The following is a 15638-nucleotide window of genomic DNA, read 5'->3' on the forward strand; positions in this document are numbered from 1 at the left end:
ATGCTGTATGCTCTACTGCTGAATGCACCTGACCTCATTTTTGTTTTGGATTTTTGACCTTTGGATGTCTGATCTTTTGGATGTCTGACTTTTGTTTGGATGTCTGACCTTTTTGGTGTGAACATTTTACAAATATATTTACCAGAAAGACTCTTAACAGACAATGCCATACCATGAGCACCAAGGTTATTTGCCACAACAACCTGAACTGTGCCTTTGAGAAATCTGCACAATAATGAAAAATAAGCCATCATGCTCAAGAATTTTTAAATCTTGAACAAAGGGGATCCAAGACAATGGGATATCCATACCTCCTCACATCCTCATTCTTACGTAAGAGTGCCGGGTTAATTGAGGAAACTTGAGCAAGGAGGCAAGCTATAGTACCAAAAATCCAGTAAATGGCACATAATTTGTGTTTTGTGCAAGATGTGCCTAAAGGGTTACAAACTCATCAAAATACATTTAGCAAAATACGTAACGCAGACAGAAAAGTATTTTCATGCTAACTTTAATCTCATACAACTATATGTATGCTGCTCAGTCATTACTGTCCTACTAACCTGTTGTGCTTTGTGAATGTTGACCACTAGGGCCACAGCATCACTCCTCTCAAAGGTATTTTGCATCTTCACACATGCACATACTGGTGAATTCTTTTCTTTGTTATTAAGGATGTACTCAACAGGCTCTGTGACACTGAAGTTAGACTGATAATACTTCTTGTGAAGGTGTACAGTGCTAAGTGAACCTCTCTTTGTTATTGTCTTGAGCAAATGGTCAGATGAGCAGAGAGTTGTGGTAATTTCTTTAATTAAAGTCTTATCTCTGCTGAGATTATGCTTCTGCAAGACATCTTCTGAAAGGCTAACAGAGAAAAGCAATGATGCAGAGCGATTTGTGAAGTGTGGAACTCATCAACTGTTGCACATGGTACATGTGCAATATGGTCCAAAAATGATTTATGATTATAATTTCTCTAAGCGAGTTCTTACTGACATTCTTATTACCACTTGAAATGTCATTCAACCATTAATTGTTTATTTCAACTGAATCTGACTGCTTGTGCCTTTATAAGAATTAGATTCTTGAGTTTTACCAGCGGTACAAAGTATACCTTGTTTGAAATCTTGTAATGCAATTTTCAAACACACAATACACTGCTTCATTTTTTTCCATGACCCCAGGATATTTCTTCCGACATGTTTGTTTAAGAAATGAGAAGCTACATTTAAAGAACCTGTTGCCATCTGAAACACATTAATTACTGCAATAATTAATGCTAAGTTAAATCAAGGTGGTGACTTTCTTTGACCAGGCTATGTATATTAGCCAATGTACTATGTCAAGAAACTGATGGAGGACCAAAAAGCAAAGGTGTATCTATTAAATGTTATAACACAGGTTTAATAGGATCAATGTTTTGCACCATGATAAAAGGTTCGGTTTCATACACTGTTAACCCAAAAGTTGTTTCTATGCAAACAGTTTGAGTAAATATCACTTTTAAAAATGAGTTTTATTGCATTACTTAAACAGTATGAGTATATGAGACAATCACTAGGTGTACTCAATTTTGTAAGTTTAACAAACTTAAACTATCAAGTTTTACCTAGGGCCACACCCCTGTTGCAGCACTTTTCCAGGTTGTGATTGGCTCAAGACTGAAGACTAGTCTGGGCTTGGAAATTTGGTCTTTTCTGCAATTTACCTTCTCCTTGGACAACTATGGTGAGTTGTTTTCTATGTTCAAGTACTCCAAATTAAAAACAGTTTAAACTTTTCTAGTTAGAAATATCAGTACATCTAAATATCTGTAAATTTAAGGTTGACTCCAATACATACTGAGCATTTGAAAAAAGCAGCATGGTATTTTTACAGTAGCTCTCAACGTATGTTGTTTCACATAAGGTTTGGCAACAATAGTTATAAATTTAAATTTCACTGAATTTTTTTGGACCCTGAAGCTAATGTAATTTAGTGAATGAAACAGATTTAAAAGATATGCGCACATTAATCACATTTATTGCCCTACTGTTTTTTGTTCAAAGACAAATTACAATGCTTTCTCATTTCACTGAGCCAACAGCCACTAGATGTCTTGTCCTGAGGGGACTTACAGTCATTCGTGGGGATGATGCATGTATTCTTCAGGAGCAGCTCTATGAGTAACTTTATTTGAATTATTATTGTTAGTTACTTAATATTGTTACTTAATATTGCCATTTTGCTGTATGTTTTGAATTATTTGGGAAGGTGGGTAATGACAATTAGCATTTATGAAGATGTTTCATTGAAATTTTCATTGAATTTTTCAAGTTAATTTTAACTTGATTTTTTCTGATAATGTGCCTTTCCTGTTTACCAAGAGTTAATACATTACTGCATAAATTATGTAAAAATTCAAAGGGCCTGTTTAAACAAAATTACAAAAAATAAAACCACAGTGAAGTATAAAAAGTTAACTGAAAGACATAATAGCATATATGCATATATAGACAAATTGCAGTTTACCTGAATATCCTCATTATTGTCTTGTGTCTCACACAATGAAGAATCTTAATGATGGACATTTCAGTGGGAATTCTCTGCTATGAGGACAACAGAGCCACAAGTCTAGCATCACCACAACTAAACCCCTCAAGAGTGGGGATCATACTAGAGGGCAGCCTTGTAATGGATGCACTCACCAACCTGCCTCATGCTATGTGCCTCTTGTTTGGCTTTACCTATGCACTCCACTTGGAGTACCTGAAGTGCATGAAAAACCTTTTTATCTTCATTCAGCAGGTAATGCTAAACGTAGGTTGAAGTGAGCTACCATCAAAGTTTCAAAAGCTGAAGAATGATCTTGCAGTGTAAGACACATTTATGATCATGGCACAATTGCAAATATTCTTGCAGTTGCTCATTTTGTCATATATGTTTCTTCTTGTAATATATGTGTCCAGTATTGTTAAAAATGTTTGTGTATTTTGCAGGACTTACATTCATTTAAAAAAAAGTTCCTGTAAACCAGGGGTTCCCAAACTCTGGTCCTCAAGGCCCAAAGCCCTGCTTTTTTTCCAACTACCGAGCCTGATTGAACACACCCAATCCAGTTAATCAGCATTGTGCTGGGCAGGATTAATTGGAAAACAAGCAGGGCAGTGGTATTGAGGGCCTGGTTTGGGAACCCCTGCTGTAAACGAAATGGTTTCAGGATGAATGTTGTAACATATTGTGACACTTAAAGCTTAAGGCAGCTATTATTCAAGATTCAAAAGCAGAAAAATGAGCTTGGAGTGTAAGACACATTTGTGATGACTGCACAGTTGTTCTTAATGCTATCAGTGCCTGCTTTGTTGTGTGGCACAATTAGACTGCACTGAGAGGTATAAATATTCATACTGTTTCTCCATTTGTATGCACTTATATGCTGCTACATGGTACATGTTGTTAAAATGTGTTTTTATTTTCCAGACTTGAAATTTATTTACCGAGCAAACATTTAAAAACGGTTAAAAAAGGAAATTGTTTCATAATTCAATACACACATTTTCCACTTGCTAAAACAAAGAAAGGTAGTTTCAGGGTATTTCAAAGTGATTGTGAGAGAAAATGTGTGCACCAAAATGTAAGAATAGACTGTAGTACCTGGTGGTAAAAACACATTTTTTTCATTTAACTGCTCTTACTGTTTAAAACTGCTTATTATTTTTTAAAACAACTGGTTTTAGATATTGTAGTTCATAATGAGCATCATTATCAATGGTATTTGTTGCTTTGGAATATGTTTCAATAAAATAAAAAAAATGTGGCATGTGTCGTCAGTCACAAAAGAAAAAACAAACTGAATTGGAATTTTCCTATCCCAGGTACAGTATTTTAGTACAAATATGGTTTAAGTGTATTTGAATTAAACTATTAAGTTCTGACTATTTTACATTTAAGTTGACTTAAGTTAATTTTTCTACTGTCGATTACTTAATCAACTTATCCGGGTTTAAACCCGTGCATTTGCTTTTTTTTGTTTGTTTGCTTTTTGTTTTTTTTTGTTTGTTTGTTTTTGCCAAACCAACTTTCTGAGACCAGGACTGACCGATGGTTGTGTGTAAACAAGATGGGGGAAAAAAGTCGAGATAAGAATGGGAGACAGTTGAGTTGAAGAGTAGTGTATGTTTCTGCAAAGGATATTTAGATATTTAAGATATCGAACTTCTCGTAAGACGCCGAAAGAAAGGTCGGATGTGACCTTTAGGTACAGTTGGGGGTAAACCCTTCGCGAGCTGCACAATGAGGGCAGCATCCTGTCAACAGAGGGATGGGGGAGCGCGAGTGCGACACTCAGCTGAACACGCTCTAGCCTTTGTCCAGGTGGTTTGAGCACTGTTGTCCCTGAAATCTGCTAAACACCACGCCGGGAACTTGAGTGATAGCAAAGACTTTATACTTGGGAGTGAAGTACCTGCTCCTCTTGTTATTTTGACGGCTTGATCGGACTGGCAGGATGCGTACGAGCTCAGTGGCTCTCTGGTCGGAGACTTCAAGTTAAGCTTCAAGACCTGAAACTGCGAGGATTCCAACAGATTATCTCACAGTCTTAGATTTGGTAACAGACCCTTGAAGTTTGTGTTCTATCCCACTTTTGAGGATGTACGTGGCGTTGCTAATTGTGTCTCTAGTGGGACTGTCTTCATTTGCTGTTTTAACCCAGATCGGTGAGTTGGTTTTGGTGTGGGTGAATGATAAAAGGGATGGGGTTTTGTGTTATTAGCGTTGCTATGGCAAGAAAATGAGGTGTGCGAGTTCTCATGGTTCGTTTATCCACACTTGGGCTACACCATCTTATTACATCTAAGTGCATGACTTAGATTTCTGGATTGTGTGTCGGTGTGCGCGTACCTCTATATTGGAGTTATTTTATTTCCGGGACGCTGTGATTCTTAAGGTCATGTAACACACTGCCAAATCCCAATTGTCTTTTGATGTGATAACGGCTGTGAAAAATTCTACCGAACGGTTTGCCGTCCCGATAATATTCATTATGCATCTGTCCACTTAGCAACCCCTGTAAGATTTTAAGGAATTTGTGGACTATCGATTCATCTAAATATTCAATATTTTTATTTTTCACTAGCACAGTTATATACCGAATAACATTTGGCCTACAATGTTGCTTTGTCTGTTTTATTATACGTCAGCAATCTTCACTTGTAAACAGTGTAAACAGTGAAACACTATATTGCCAGAAGTGTTGGGACACCCCTCCAAATAATTGAATTCAGGTGTTATTTTTGAGGGGTTGGCCTTAGTTACAATGAAAGGAATTCTTAATGCTTCAGTATACTAAAGACGTTGTGGACAATTTCAAGCCCCCAACTTTGTGAGAACAGTTTAGGGATGACCCCTTCCTGTTCCAACATGACTGTGCTCCAGGCACAAAGCAAGGTCCATGGATGAGCGAATTTGGCTGGAACTTGACTGGCCTGCACAGAGTCCTGACTGCAACCTGATAGAACACCTTTGGGATGAATTAGAGCGGAGACTGCAAGCTAGGCCTTCTCATGCAACATCAGTGCCTGACCTCACAAATGCGCTTATAGAGGAATTGTCAAAAATTCCCATAAACACACTCCTAGTCCTTGTGGAAACCCTTCCCAAAATGTCTTGGTATGCTGGTGCATAAAGAGTTCCTTTCACCAGAACTAAGGGGCCAAGCCCTGAAAAACAAGGCCTGAATTCAATGGTTTGGAGAGGTATCCTAAAACTTTTGGCAATATAGTGTATTTTCATCCCAGTGTTCATGTCTGAACTGATCATCATTATCTCCTGGTGTGAATTGCAGACTGGACATGCGGCGGTAATATCACAATTACAAGTGCAGGGTACCTGACATCACCAGGCTATCCTTCTGGGTACCCGCCTTCGCAGCAGTGCATGTGGCTCATAAGTGCTCCCGACCAGCACCAGCATATCCTTGTCAACTTCAATCCACACTTCGACCTTGAGAGCCCTGAGTGCAAGTGAGTGTCACACCAACCCACTTCCAGACCAACTCCAAAACTTTCACTGCCACTTACACTCCATTTAGAGCTAGATGAATATATTAATATGCAAAAATGAAAAAAAGATGATAAAATCTTGATGATCTAGATGATAAAGTCTAGAGTCTCTATTGTTTGCCTCCTTGTGTAAATATGACTATAGAGGGTCATTTTTAAGTCCCACTGATGTAACTTAAATGATTAAACATTGTTTACTCTTCTGCATGCAAATATGAACCTCATACCATGTGCTTTAAAAAAAAAAGTAAGGAGCAATGTCTGTTCTGCAATCATGCATATGTAAGAGTAGCAAAAGAGGGTATGGCAAGCCTCTGGAAAATAGTCCCTGCACTAACATACATCAGATGTATTTCACTATCGCTTATGCTCTACAGTAGTTAGTAGGCAATTCTCACAATAGGTTTGCTACCATATAAATGGGAGTAGGACCTGCCAGTATCTCAAAACCCTATTAACCATGATCTTATTTTTTACAATTTGTTATACAACCAGTGATCTGCTTTACAGAGTGTGTTTTTGGCCAGGAAGTCTTTTGCATATTTGAAATCTATGGAATTGGGAGTTGTTAAATACCAAGAATATTTAAAAGATTGAATTAGACATATTAACCTTTGCAAAATCAAAATGTGGGTGCTTAGCATTTTAATATTGGCACACACTAGAACTCAAAAATATGTAGTTTTCTTTTCCTCTAATAAAAATGACAGATGAGCCTTGGCCCTTCCCCCCATGTCACATTAGCAATTTCTTGACTTGCCTATTCCCTTTGTAAAACACAGCCTCCCTTTTCTGTCAAGGTAAATACTTTGAGTTCATTAATATGAAATTAAAACTGTGTTTTAATCAGTGTTTTCTACTTACATAATCAGATATGTTTGCAGTTAACATCTATTTCTAACATTAAATTTTAAATAGGGATGGCACACACCATTTTCTGTAGAAATCATTAAAAATGGCATTAACTTGTTTTGGTCGAATTTATCTATCATATGCACATCTATCTATCTACACACGTGGACAAAGTTGTTGGTACCCTTCCATTAATGAAAGAAAAATCCACAGTGGTCACTGAAATAACTTGAAACTGAAAAAAATAATAATAAATAAAAAATTGCTGAAACTTGACTAATGAAAATCAGACATTGCTTTTGAATTGTGGTTCAACAGAATAAACTAATGAAACTGGCCTGGACAAAAATGATGGTACCCCTAGAAAAGATTGAAAATAATTTGACCATAAGGACAAGTGTGTCCTATAATTAGCATTACAGGTGTCTTTAAACTTGTAATCAGTCAGTCTGCCTATTTAGAGGGTGAAAAGTAGTCACTGTGCTGTTTGGCATCATGATGTACGCCACACTGAACATGGAGCACAGAAAGCTAAGGAGAGAGTTGTCAGCTTGATGTTCTTGTGACTACAGTTGCACATATTATTTAGAAGTTCAAGGTCCACAGGACTGCAGCCAACCTCCCTTGACATGGCAGCAAGAGGAATATTGATGACAAATTTAAGGGACAGATAATACGAATGGTAACCAAAGAACCCAGAACAACTTTCAAAGAGATTAGAGGTGAACTCCAAGGTCAAGGAACATCAGTGTCGGATAGCACTATCCATGACTGTTTGAGCCAAAGTGGACTTAGCAGAAGGCAACCGAGGAGGACTCCACTGTTGAAAGCAAATCATAAAAAAGCAAGACTGGAATTTGTCAAAATGCATATTGGCAAGCCACATCAGCTCTATGTTCACAGATGCAAAAATGAAGCATACAAAGAAAAGAACACTGTACCAACTGTGAAACATGAAGGAAGCCTAGTTATGTTCTGGGGCTGCTTTGTTGCATCTGGTACAGGATGTCTTGAATCTGTGCAGGGTACAATGAAATCTCAAGACTATCAAGTCTATCAACAAAATATTATAAAGTTAAGGGTACCTTCAATTTTGTCCAGGCTAGTTTTATTAGTTTGTTTTTTAAATGCTTCTGTTGAACCACAATTCAAAAGCAATGTCTGATTTTCATTAGTCAATTTTCAGTAAATTTTTATTTATTTTTACTTTTGTCAGTTGTGCTCAAAAGTTTGCATACCCTGAAAGAAATTTTTAATCATTGCCATTTATTTGGTAAATATGACTGATAATGCAAAAGATTTTTTTGGTATTTAAGGATAGTGGTCATGTGAAGCCATTAATTATCACATAGTTGTTTGACTCCTTTTAAAAAACCTGATAATAACTGAAATCACCCAAACAACCCTGATCAAAAGTTTACATATCCTTGAATGTTTGGCCACATTATACACACACAGTTTAAATGGCTAATTAAAGGGAAGTTTCTGCATCTTGCATCACCTCATGAAAAATTTTGGTTGTCTTGTCTTTAGTTCCAGTGAAAGGAACCCTTAATGCTTCAGCATACCAAGACATTTTGGACAATTTCCTTTGCAGCTGTAACTGCTTCAACTCTTCTGGGAAGGCTTTACACAAGGTTTAGGTGTGTGTTTATGGGAATTTTTGATCATTCCACTAGAAGTGCATTTGTGAGGTCAGGCACTGATGTTGAACAAGAAGGCCTGGATCACAGTGGTGTTAAGTTCCTCTATTCCAAAGTTGCTCATCCATGTCTTTATGGACCTTGCTTTGTGCACTAGTGGGCAGTCATGTTGGAAAAGGAAGGGGCCATCCCCAAACTGTTCCCACAAAGTTATACATATACCTATAATGAAATAATTTAATCTCATAAATTATTTTAAGATTATAATGCAACAATGAAATAATTTCACTGAAAAATCTCAGTGAAAAAATAAAACAGTGATAATAAAAATAATTCTATTATTCAATTCAATTTAAAAAACTTTATTTATCCCCAAGGTGTAATTTAACACGCAGAGTAGTTCAAAAAAGAGATCTGTGCAAATACAAAATAAAATTATATTGTTTATTGTTTATATTGTTTATTATTATATTGTTGTATGATTATAAATAGAATAAGTCCGTTAGTGCAAAACGTTTTGAGTACACATCTGTATAAAATATCTGTAAATGTAAACATTTGTATAAAATATAAAATATCTGTAAATAAATATAAGCTGTCTAAACTGTAAAACAATTATTGCTTAAAAGCCAAAACAAAAGAAGAGGAAAAAGAAGAAAGTAGAAAAAGGTGAAATAGATTGATGCATATATTAATAAATAAATCAAACTTAAAGTGAGAATATTGTTGTGCAGTATGTAAATATTGATATGTAGCAGCAACATATTGTCACAGCATGGTCCAGATCTCTATATGAATGCTTTCACAGATATCAAGTATGAGAGTCCATGAATCTATTTGAATGAGTGTGAGTTGGAGGTGGATGAGGGTTATAATGTGGGGTAAATAATTTTTTTCTGGTAGCAAAGCTGTTACAGTGTTGGTTCAACCTAGAAAAGAGTAACTATGTGCATGCCCGCACAATGCTTCAGTTCACACACTGTTCACACACACAAGGCATGGAACAAGGTTGACAGGAAATGCCAGGACACTTTCCTACATGTCATTTAAAGATCATTCTCATTGACTTTTATTTTGATTCATACAATATGGAAACTTTGTTTTCTAAGTGTCAGTGAGTGCAAGCTGAACTGTTTTTTATTCGCACAAAGATGAATGCTAAAAGATATCTTCATATTGAAGTTGAATGAATGGTGGTTATTCTATTATATGTCAATGTGTGTGTAGGTATGACTTTTTGGAGGTGTATGATGGGGACAGTGAGAAGGCAAGTCTAGTAGGGAAGTACTGTGGTAAGATTGCTCCATCCCCAATAACCTCCAGTGGAAATTTCCTGCTGATCAAATTTACCTCTGACTACGAGACCACTGGTGCTGGTTTCAGCATCCGCTATGAGGTGCACAGAACAGGTCTGACACACACATACACACAGTTGGTGGCATAGTATTTGCTATAGGATACTAAGACACTTGGTCAATGGTTATATGCCCCTAATAAATAAAAGAATATATATAATATATGGGGAAAAAATAAAATTATATATCAATAATTTTTTTTCCATACATCTTAACATTTCTGGTTGTCTCAGGCACAGAATGTTCCAGAAATCTCACTGCTTTAAGTGGGTTGATCCAAACACCAGGCTTCCCTGATAACTACCCCAACAACCTGGAGTGTACATTCATCATATTTGCACCAAAGATGTCAGAGATTGTGTTGGAGTTTGAGAGCTTTGACATGGAACCTGACAACACAGGACCAGCTGGAGCCTCTTGCCGATTCGACTATTTGGAGATCTGGGACGGATACCCAACAGGTAGAAAGAGAAAGAGAATGAGAGAGAGAGACAGACAAGCTCATGACCCAAAAAACCAAAACTTTAGTTGTTTTTTTTGTATTGTATTTTATTGAGACTGCTCTCTCTCTCTCTCTCTCTCTCTCTCTCTCTCTCTCTCTCTCTCTTAGTTGGTCCTCATATTGGAAGGTACTGTGGTTCAAGTAGTCCAGGCCGGGTTGTGTCATACACTGGCATTTTGTCCCTCTCCATTCACACAGACAATGCCATCACAAAGGAGGGATTCTCATCCAATTACAGGATCCAGTCCAACCATGAGCCAAACCCTGAGGAAGCCAGTTAGTACTGTTCAGTGTTAATTATCCTGTCAATTATTATGAAAATGAAAATCTTTTTTTGTTTTTGCTCCTGAGTGGCCAATCTTCCAATCCAATCTTCAGCAAATTGCCAGTTTTTCCGGATTAAAGTAATGCCATTTCTTCTATTGCAAAATAGAGTGACCATAGTCAGTTGTGGGTGTATTTTAACTTAACGTATATACAAATTTCCAACAATGTCACAGCCATATGTGCCCAGGAGCTAAGGGAGTTGCTTTTTGTGTGGGAGGGAAGTCATACTCTTCCTTCCTTGTCACTCAAGTGCAGATAGTGTTTTCTTCCAAGTGTGCTGCACTGCCCTGTGATGGAGCATAAGCAGAAGTTCAAAAAGATGCAGGTGCTGTCTCACAGGTCTCAGATGATCCAAGTATTAACTTTCAATTTCAGTGGTTGGTAACTGTTGTGATGATAGAGGTGGAAATTGGCTGGTGGCTAGGGATATTGGGGAAAAAAGAAACACACTAATATTTTTCTACAATGTCTTTACCTACTATGTATCTTCAAGAGCTAACATAGTTTATGTTCATTGTATATATATTTGGAAATATTTTCAATAAACCCACAAAAAACCTACTTTAAAACAATTTGAAAGAAAGTGCTCCTAGATTCTTTTTTTCTTGATCAGTCCACAAAATCAGTGATTGAGTATCTGTGGGTGTGTTACAGATGAGTGCCTGTCTCCTTTGGGAATGGAATCTGGGGAGATAAGTGATGACAGAATTGCCTCGTCATCTCAGTACAATCCCAGCTGGTCTCCCTTCCGTTCACGATTAAACTACCACGACAATGGCTGGACACCATCAGAGGATTCTGCCAGGGAATGGATACAGGTACAAACACATGCACATCCTCACATACAAGGCAAGATGGACAAAGTCTGTGCACCAATCTTTCAAAGGGACTTTTGGCTTTTTTTATTTGGCTGTGCATTTGGGTATGTAGAAGAAGCCAAATGGCATGTATGTGGAAAAATAAAGGAGACAATAATGATATAAAAAAATAAACATGCCTACTACTTACATATAATAATACGACCAAGAATCATTCTACTGTAGCAAAAAGAATCTAGACGAATATCTAAGCTCTTTTTGTAACCCTTTCCAGCTTTATATCACACAACAACTCTTGATTGTAGGGTTTCTGAGAGCTCTTTTTGCTATGAATAGTTCACATTAGCAGCTTCTTCTTATGAACAGCAAACAAAATGTTTTAGAGCTAACACCTTCAATCTGCATTCATTAATTGTATGCCAGGTTTGCCAATTTTTAACTGTAATTAACTTTTGTCAAGCTCATTAGCCTAAATGTTTCACATATTTTTTTCCAATCTATACTATGAATATTTGGACTTAATTTGTATAAATGTAAGATAAATTTATACATAAATGCAGGCAATTCCAAAGGCTTAACATACTTTATCTTATCGCTGTAACTAAAATCAGGTAATGTTAGTCACAAGTTCATTAAATTATTTTCTTAGCTACCTTGATTGACTTGTTATGATTTCCACTGCTTGAGATGTAGGAAGGGTTTCCTCCCATAGTGAAAATGTATTTATAGACCAGGCTGATGATTCTGACGCATTTAGGAAAACAAATCCATCTGGAGAACAAATCCATGTTTGACAAAACAATGTCCTGGAGGATGAAAGGATGAGGTGGGGGAGGGGGTTCTTTCACATTAGTTTTGATTGGATTAAATCTAAATTCAAAATATATTGCTATTTTTGTGGATTTGACTGATTAGTAGATACTACTGTGTATTAGAGCAACACTACTAAGTTTTATGAGTTGACCAGTAAATCTAAAACAAGTCATATTTCCCGTACACTGTTTCAGAAGATCTCTATATTTAGCCTATTTAATTTGTGCAGTATAAAATGTACCAAACCAAATTTCAGTTAATAGCCAAATTCTGCAAATTACATTTCTATGATTAATTTACTCTACACTATGATTTGGTGCAATAAATGTGCAAAATTATACATCTGTTTTATCATGTTACACTATTTAAAAATGTAAATGTAGGAAGTTCTCACAATGCACTTGTATGGACAAATTAGCGGCTCAGCTGAGTTTATTGAGTGAGAGCACAGTGCACTGCATAGCATTAAATAGCTTTTTACAGCAAAGTATTGCAAAGTTTACCATAATATTGACTTTATGTAGTCTGAAATATTCAGACAAACAATTCAAGTACATTTTATATGTGATAACTAAAGGCATTCAAGAGTTTTACAACAGAAAAGTAGAAAAATAGTGGGAACATGGGAATTCCAAGCCTGTAACCAATTAATACTGCACACAGTTGTAAAACTATCAGATGTTTTAGTACTATTTTGAATGACAAATAACCAAAAAACTTTCAGTCTGGCTTTGGCTCCAACTGTGTCTTAAGAAAACAGAAAGATTAGTAGACTCAGCGGTGCATTCTTGCACTCTTTACATACAGGTACACACAGAGCAGTATCCTGTTTTTCACAGGAAGAGCTCTTTTTGTTTGTCTGCAGGCCACTTGTTCATGGTGAGTTCATGTACGTCCTGCCATTGTTTTCTTGTGAGCTGTCTTTAAGGCTTGTTTAGGGATCTTAAGCTGAATCTTAAGCCCATCTGGGTGCTTTGTTGAATGGGGCAGTTGCTGACTTGCTTTCCTTCTGTTCTCTGTGATTTACGCCTTTCTTTTCTTTTCAACAGAATAGAAGAAACACAACTGTCAATATTTAAGTCTTAATTTTCTTGCTTTGCTCCTTGAAAAAGTCCAGCTCTGTAATGAGCCACAACTCAGTGATAGGAGGTTGAAGCTCCTTTCATAGTTCATATTTAATCTGTCTCATTAGGATAAATAAACACTGCAGTTAGTGACAGGAAGTGTCAGGAAAAAACAAAAGTAAGTTTTCAAACAAAAGACAAAAGTGACATAAAAGCAGTGCAAGGAAGGTTTTGCTTTTTACATTGTATGCATCCTGTGTTACATTATTAAAAAAGAATACCCTTGTCATGTAACTGTAAAATCAGTGAAGTTTTTTGTTTTTTTGTTGTGGTGCAGTGTGCTCATGTCACACATGAAAAACATTGTGTGTTGCATTATGGCACAGAATTCTCTCCATAAATGTAAATTTCATCTCTTTCAATTAGAACAGATTTTGTCTACTTCTAGTTAAAAATGTTCAGTAGCTAATTAGTGGATCATTTTGGTGGCAAATTCAGACACTACAACAATAGCACTATAACAAATTACATTTTAAAATGTTCTCCAAGTTCTGTGACTATACATACATTAGCTTGTATTGTATTAACCTGTGATTTGTTGAATGTCTTAGCATAATAGGCCCTTATACATCGTTTGCTGTGATTTCCTATATGTGATTTACTAGCAGGGACGTCAGAATATATCCTGACAGAATGGACATGTGTGAGACATCTTTGGCTGTATAAAGGCTATAACAGTATTTCTGATAGAAGTCATATAACTTGATTCCATTCAAACATAGCTTCATGATTACAACCGAATATATTCTGTATTTGACTGATCGTAAAATGTCAATAAAACCATTTTGTACATTTTGAACAGAATACATAAATGTAAACACATAGTGAGCCCTTTTTTAATGTAGCATTTTGGAAATCCAAAATATTACTGGCATTTCTAGTTGCTGATAATTGCCTTGGATCAGTGGCTGCAACATTTAAATTCTGCTAGTGAAGAGCGAAATCCAGATTTCTTTAAGCTGCTATGTGACAATATCTGTTGTTAAAAATAGTATACAAATAAAATTTTATTTACAAAAGAAAGATAAACAGTGTACACACATTTGAAGCATCTCTCATTTTCTGTACTTTTAGGTGGATCTGGGCTTCCTGCGGTATGTTTCAGCTATAGGAACACAAGGAGCCATTTCTAAGGAAACTAAAAAAGCTTACTATGTTAAGACCTACAAAGTCAGCATTAGCACCAATGGGGAGGACTGGATCATGGTGAAAGATGGCACCAAACACAAGGTATGAGACAACAGAGGAAATTTCATTAAAAAAATGCTGGTGATGGTGATGTGTACATGTGACAAGTGCCCAACTATCAATGTTTTACATGGAGATGTACATAGATGTTTTAAATGGTGGTACACATTTTAATGTGTAGAGCAGTGGTCAAGCTCATGTGTTTGAACTATCAAAACATCACCTATATACTATTTTAGCTTCACAGTTTGTATTTTAAACAGCATAATAATTTCAAGGCATCTTGTGAGTGCCATTAGGCTAGTGTGTGAGAACATGCTCCTGCCTTTTGTTTAAGTTGATTGCATTTTTTGAGGTGATCTGAAAGTGATCCCACCCCATTAAAGGAGGACCTGCCTCTGACATTTGCCTCCGATTCATTCACATATAGTTCTTTATCATACAAAAATTAATTCCATCCAGTAAAGTAACAGTTTAAATGGTAACTTGGTGATGAGGTTGAAGTTGGCTTCTTATTCATCTACTTAATGAATAAAATGCTACATGCTCAAAATATGAAATAATATACTAGTTTTTTGTTCATTTCATATAAAAAGAATGAGATAATGGTGTAGGAATTAAGCAGAAGTTGCATAATTTCGCTGCACCCCATGCCAAGTTCACAGGCCCATTATGTAAAAATTTGTACAATAAATGATACTTATTTTCATATGAAATTGTCTGATTTTCTGAGATATTTTGAGGATGAGGAGATGGTCTATGAAATTGTATAGTATTCAATTTAATTTCAACTCAATTTATTTGTATAGCACTTTTAACAATGGACAATGTCTCAAATCAGCTTTACAGAAGTATAGAAACATAATAAAAATGATAAAGTTTAAAGTTAATATTTATCCCTAACATTTATCCTTAATGAGCAAGCCTGAGGTGATGATTGCAAGGTAAAACTCCCTATGATGATATAAGGAA

At 36.2% G+C, this 15638-nt stretch overlaps 1 protein-coding gene across 4 annotated transcripts in view; it reads left to right on the forward strand.

The window, feature by feature from the left end:
- The first annotated feature begins 4269 nt into the window (after positions 1 to 4269).
- Positions 4270 to 15638, forward strand: part of LOC131371136 (neuropilin-1a-like) — a 46169-nt gene continuing 34800 nt past the window's right edge. Inside the window, exons 1-7 of one of the 4 annotated variants that reach the window (XM_058418926.1) lie at positions 4270 to 4700; positions 5828 to 6005; positions 9767 to 9948; positions 10128 to 10355; positions 10505 to 10672; positions 11378 to 11541; positions 14553 to 14708. In XM_058418926.1, the coding sequence (XP_058274909.1) occupies positions 4634 to 4700; positions 5828 to 6005; positions 9767 to 9948; positions 10128 to 10355; positions 10505 to 10672; positions 11378 to 11541; positions 14553 to 14708 (1143 nt within the window). In that variant the 5' untranslated portion in view covers positions 4270 to 4633. Of the gene's footprint in view, positions 4701 to 5827; positions 6006 to 9766; positions 9949 to 10127; positions 10356 to 10504; positions 10673 to 11377; positions 11542 to 14552; positions 14709 to 15638 lie in introns of those variants that run through there. The other 3 variants (XM_058418925.1, XM_058418927.1, XM_058418928.1) reach the window with 3 other exon arrangements.

The sequence above is a fragment of the Hemibagrus wyckioides genome, linkage group LG20 (genome assembly GCF_019097595.1).
Source record: "Hemibagrus wyckioides isolate EC202008001 linkage group LG20, SWU_Hwy_1.0, whole genome shotgun sequence".
NCBI classification, from domain to species: domain Eukaryota; kingdom Metazoa; phylum Chordata; class Actinopteri; order Siluriformes; family Bagridae; genus Hemibagrus; species Hemibagrus wyckioides.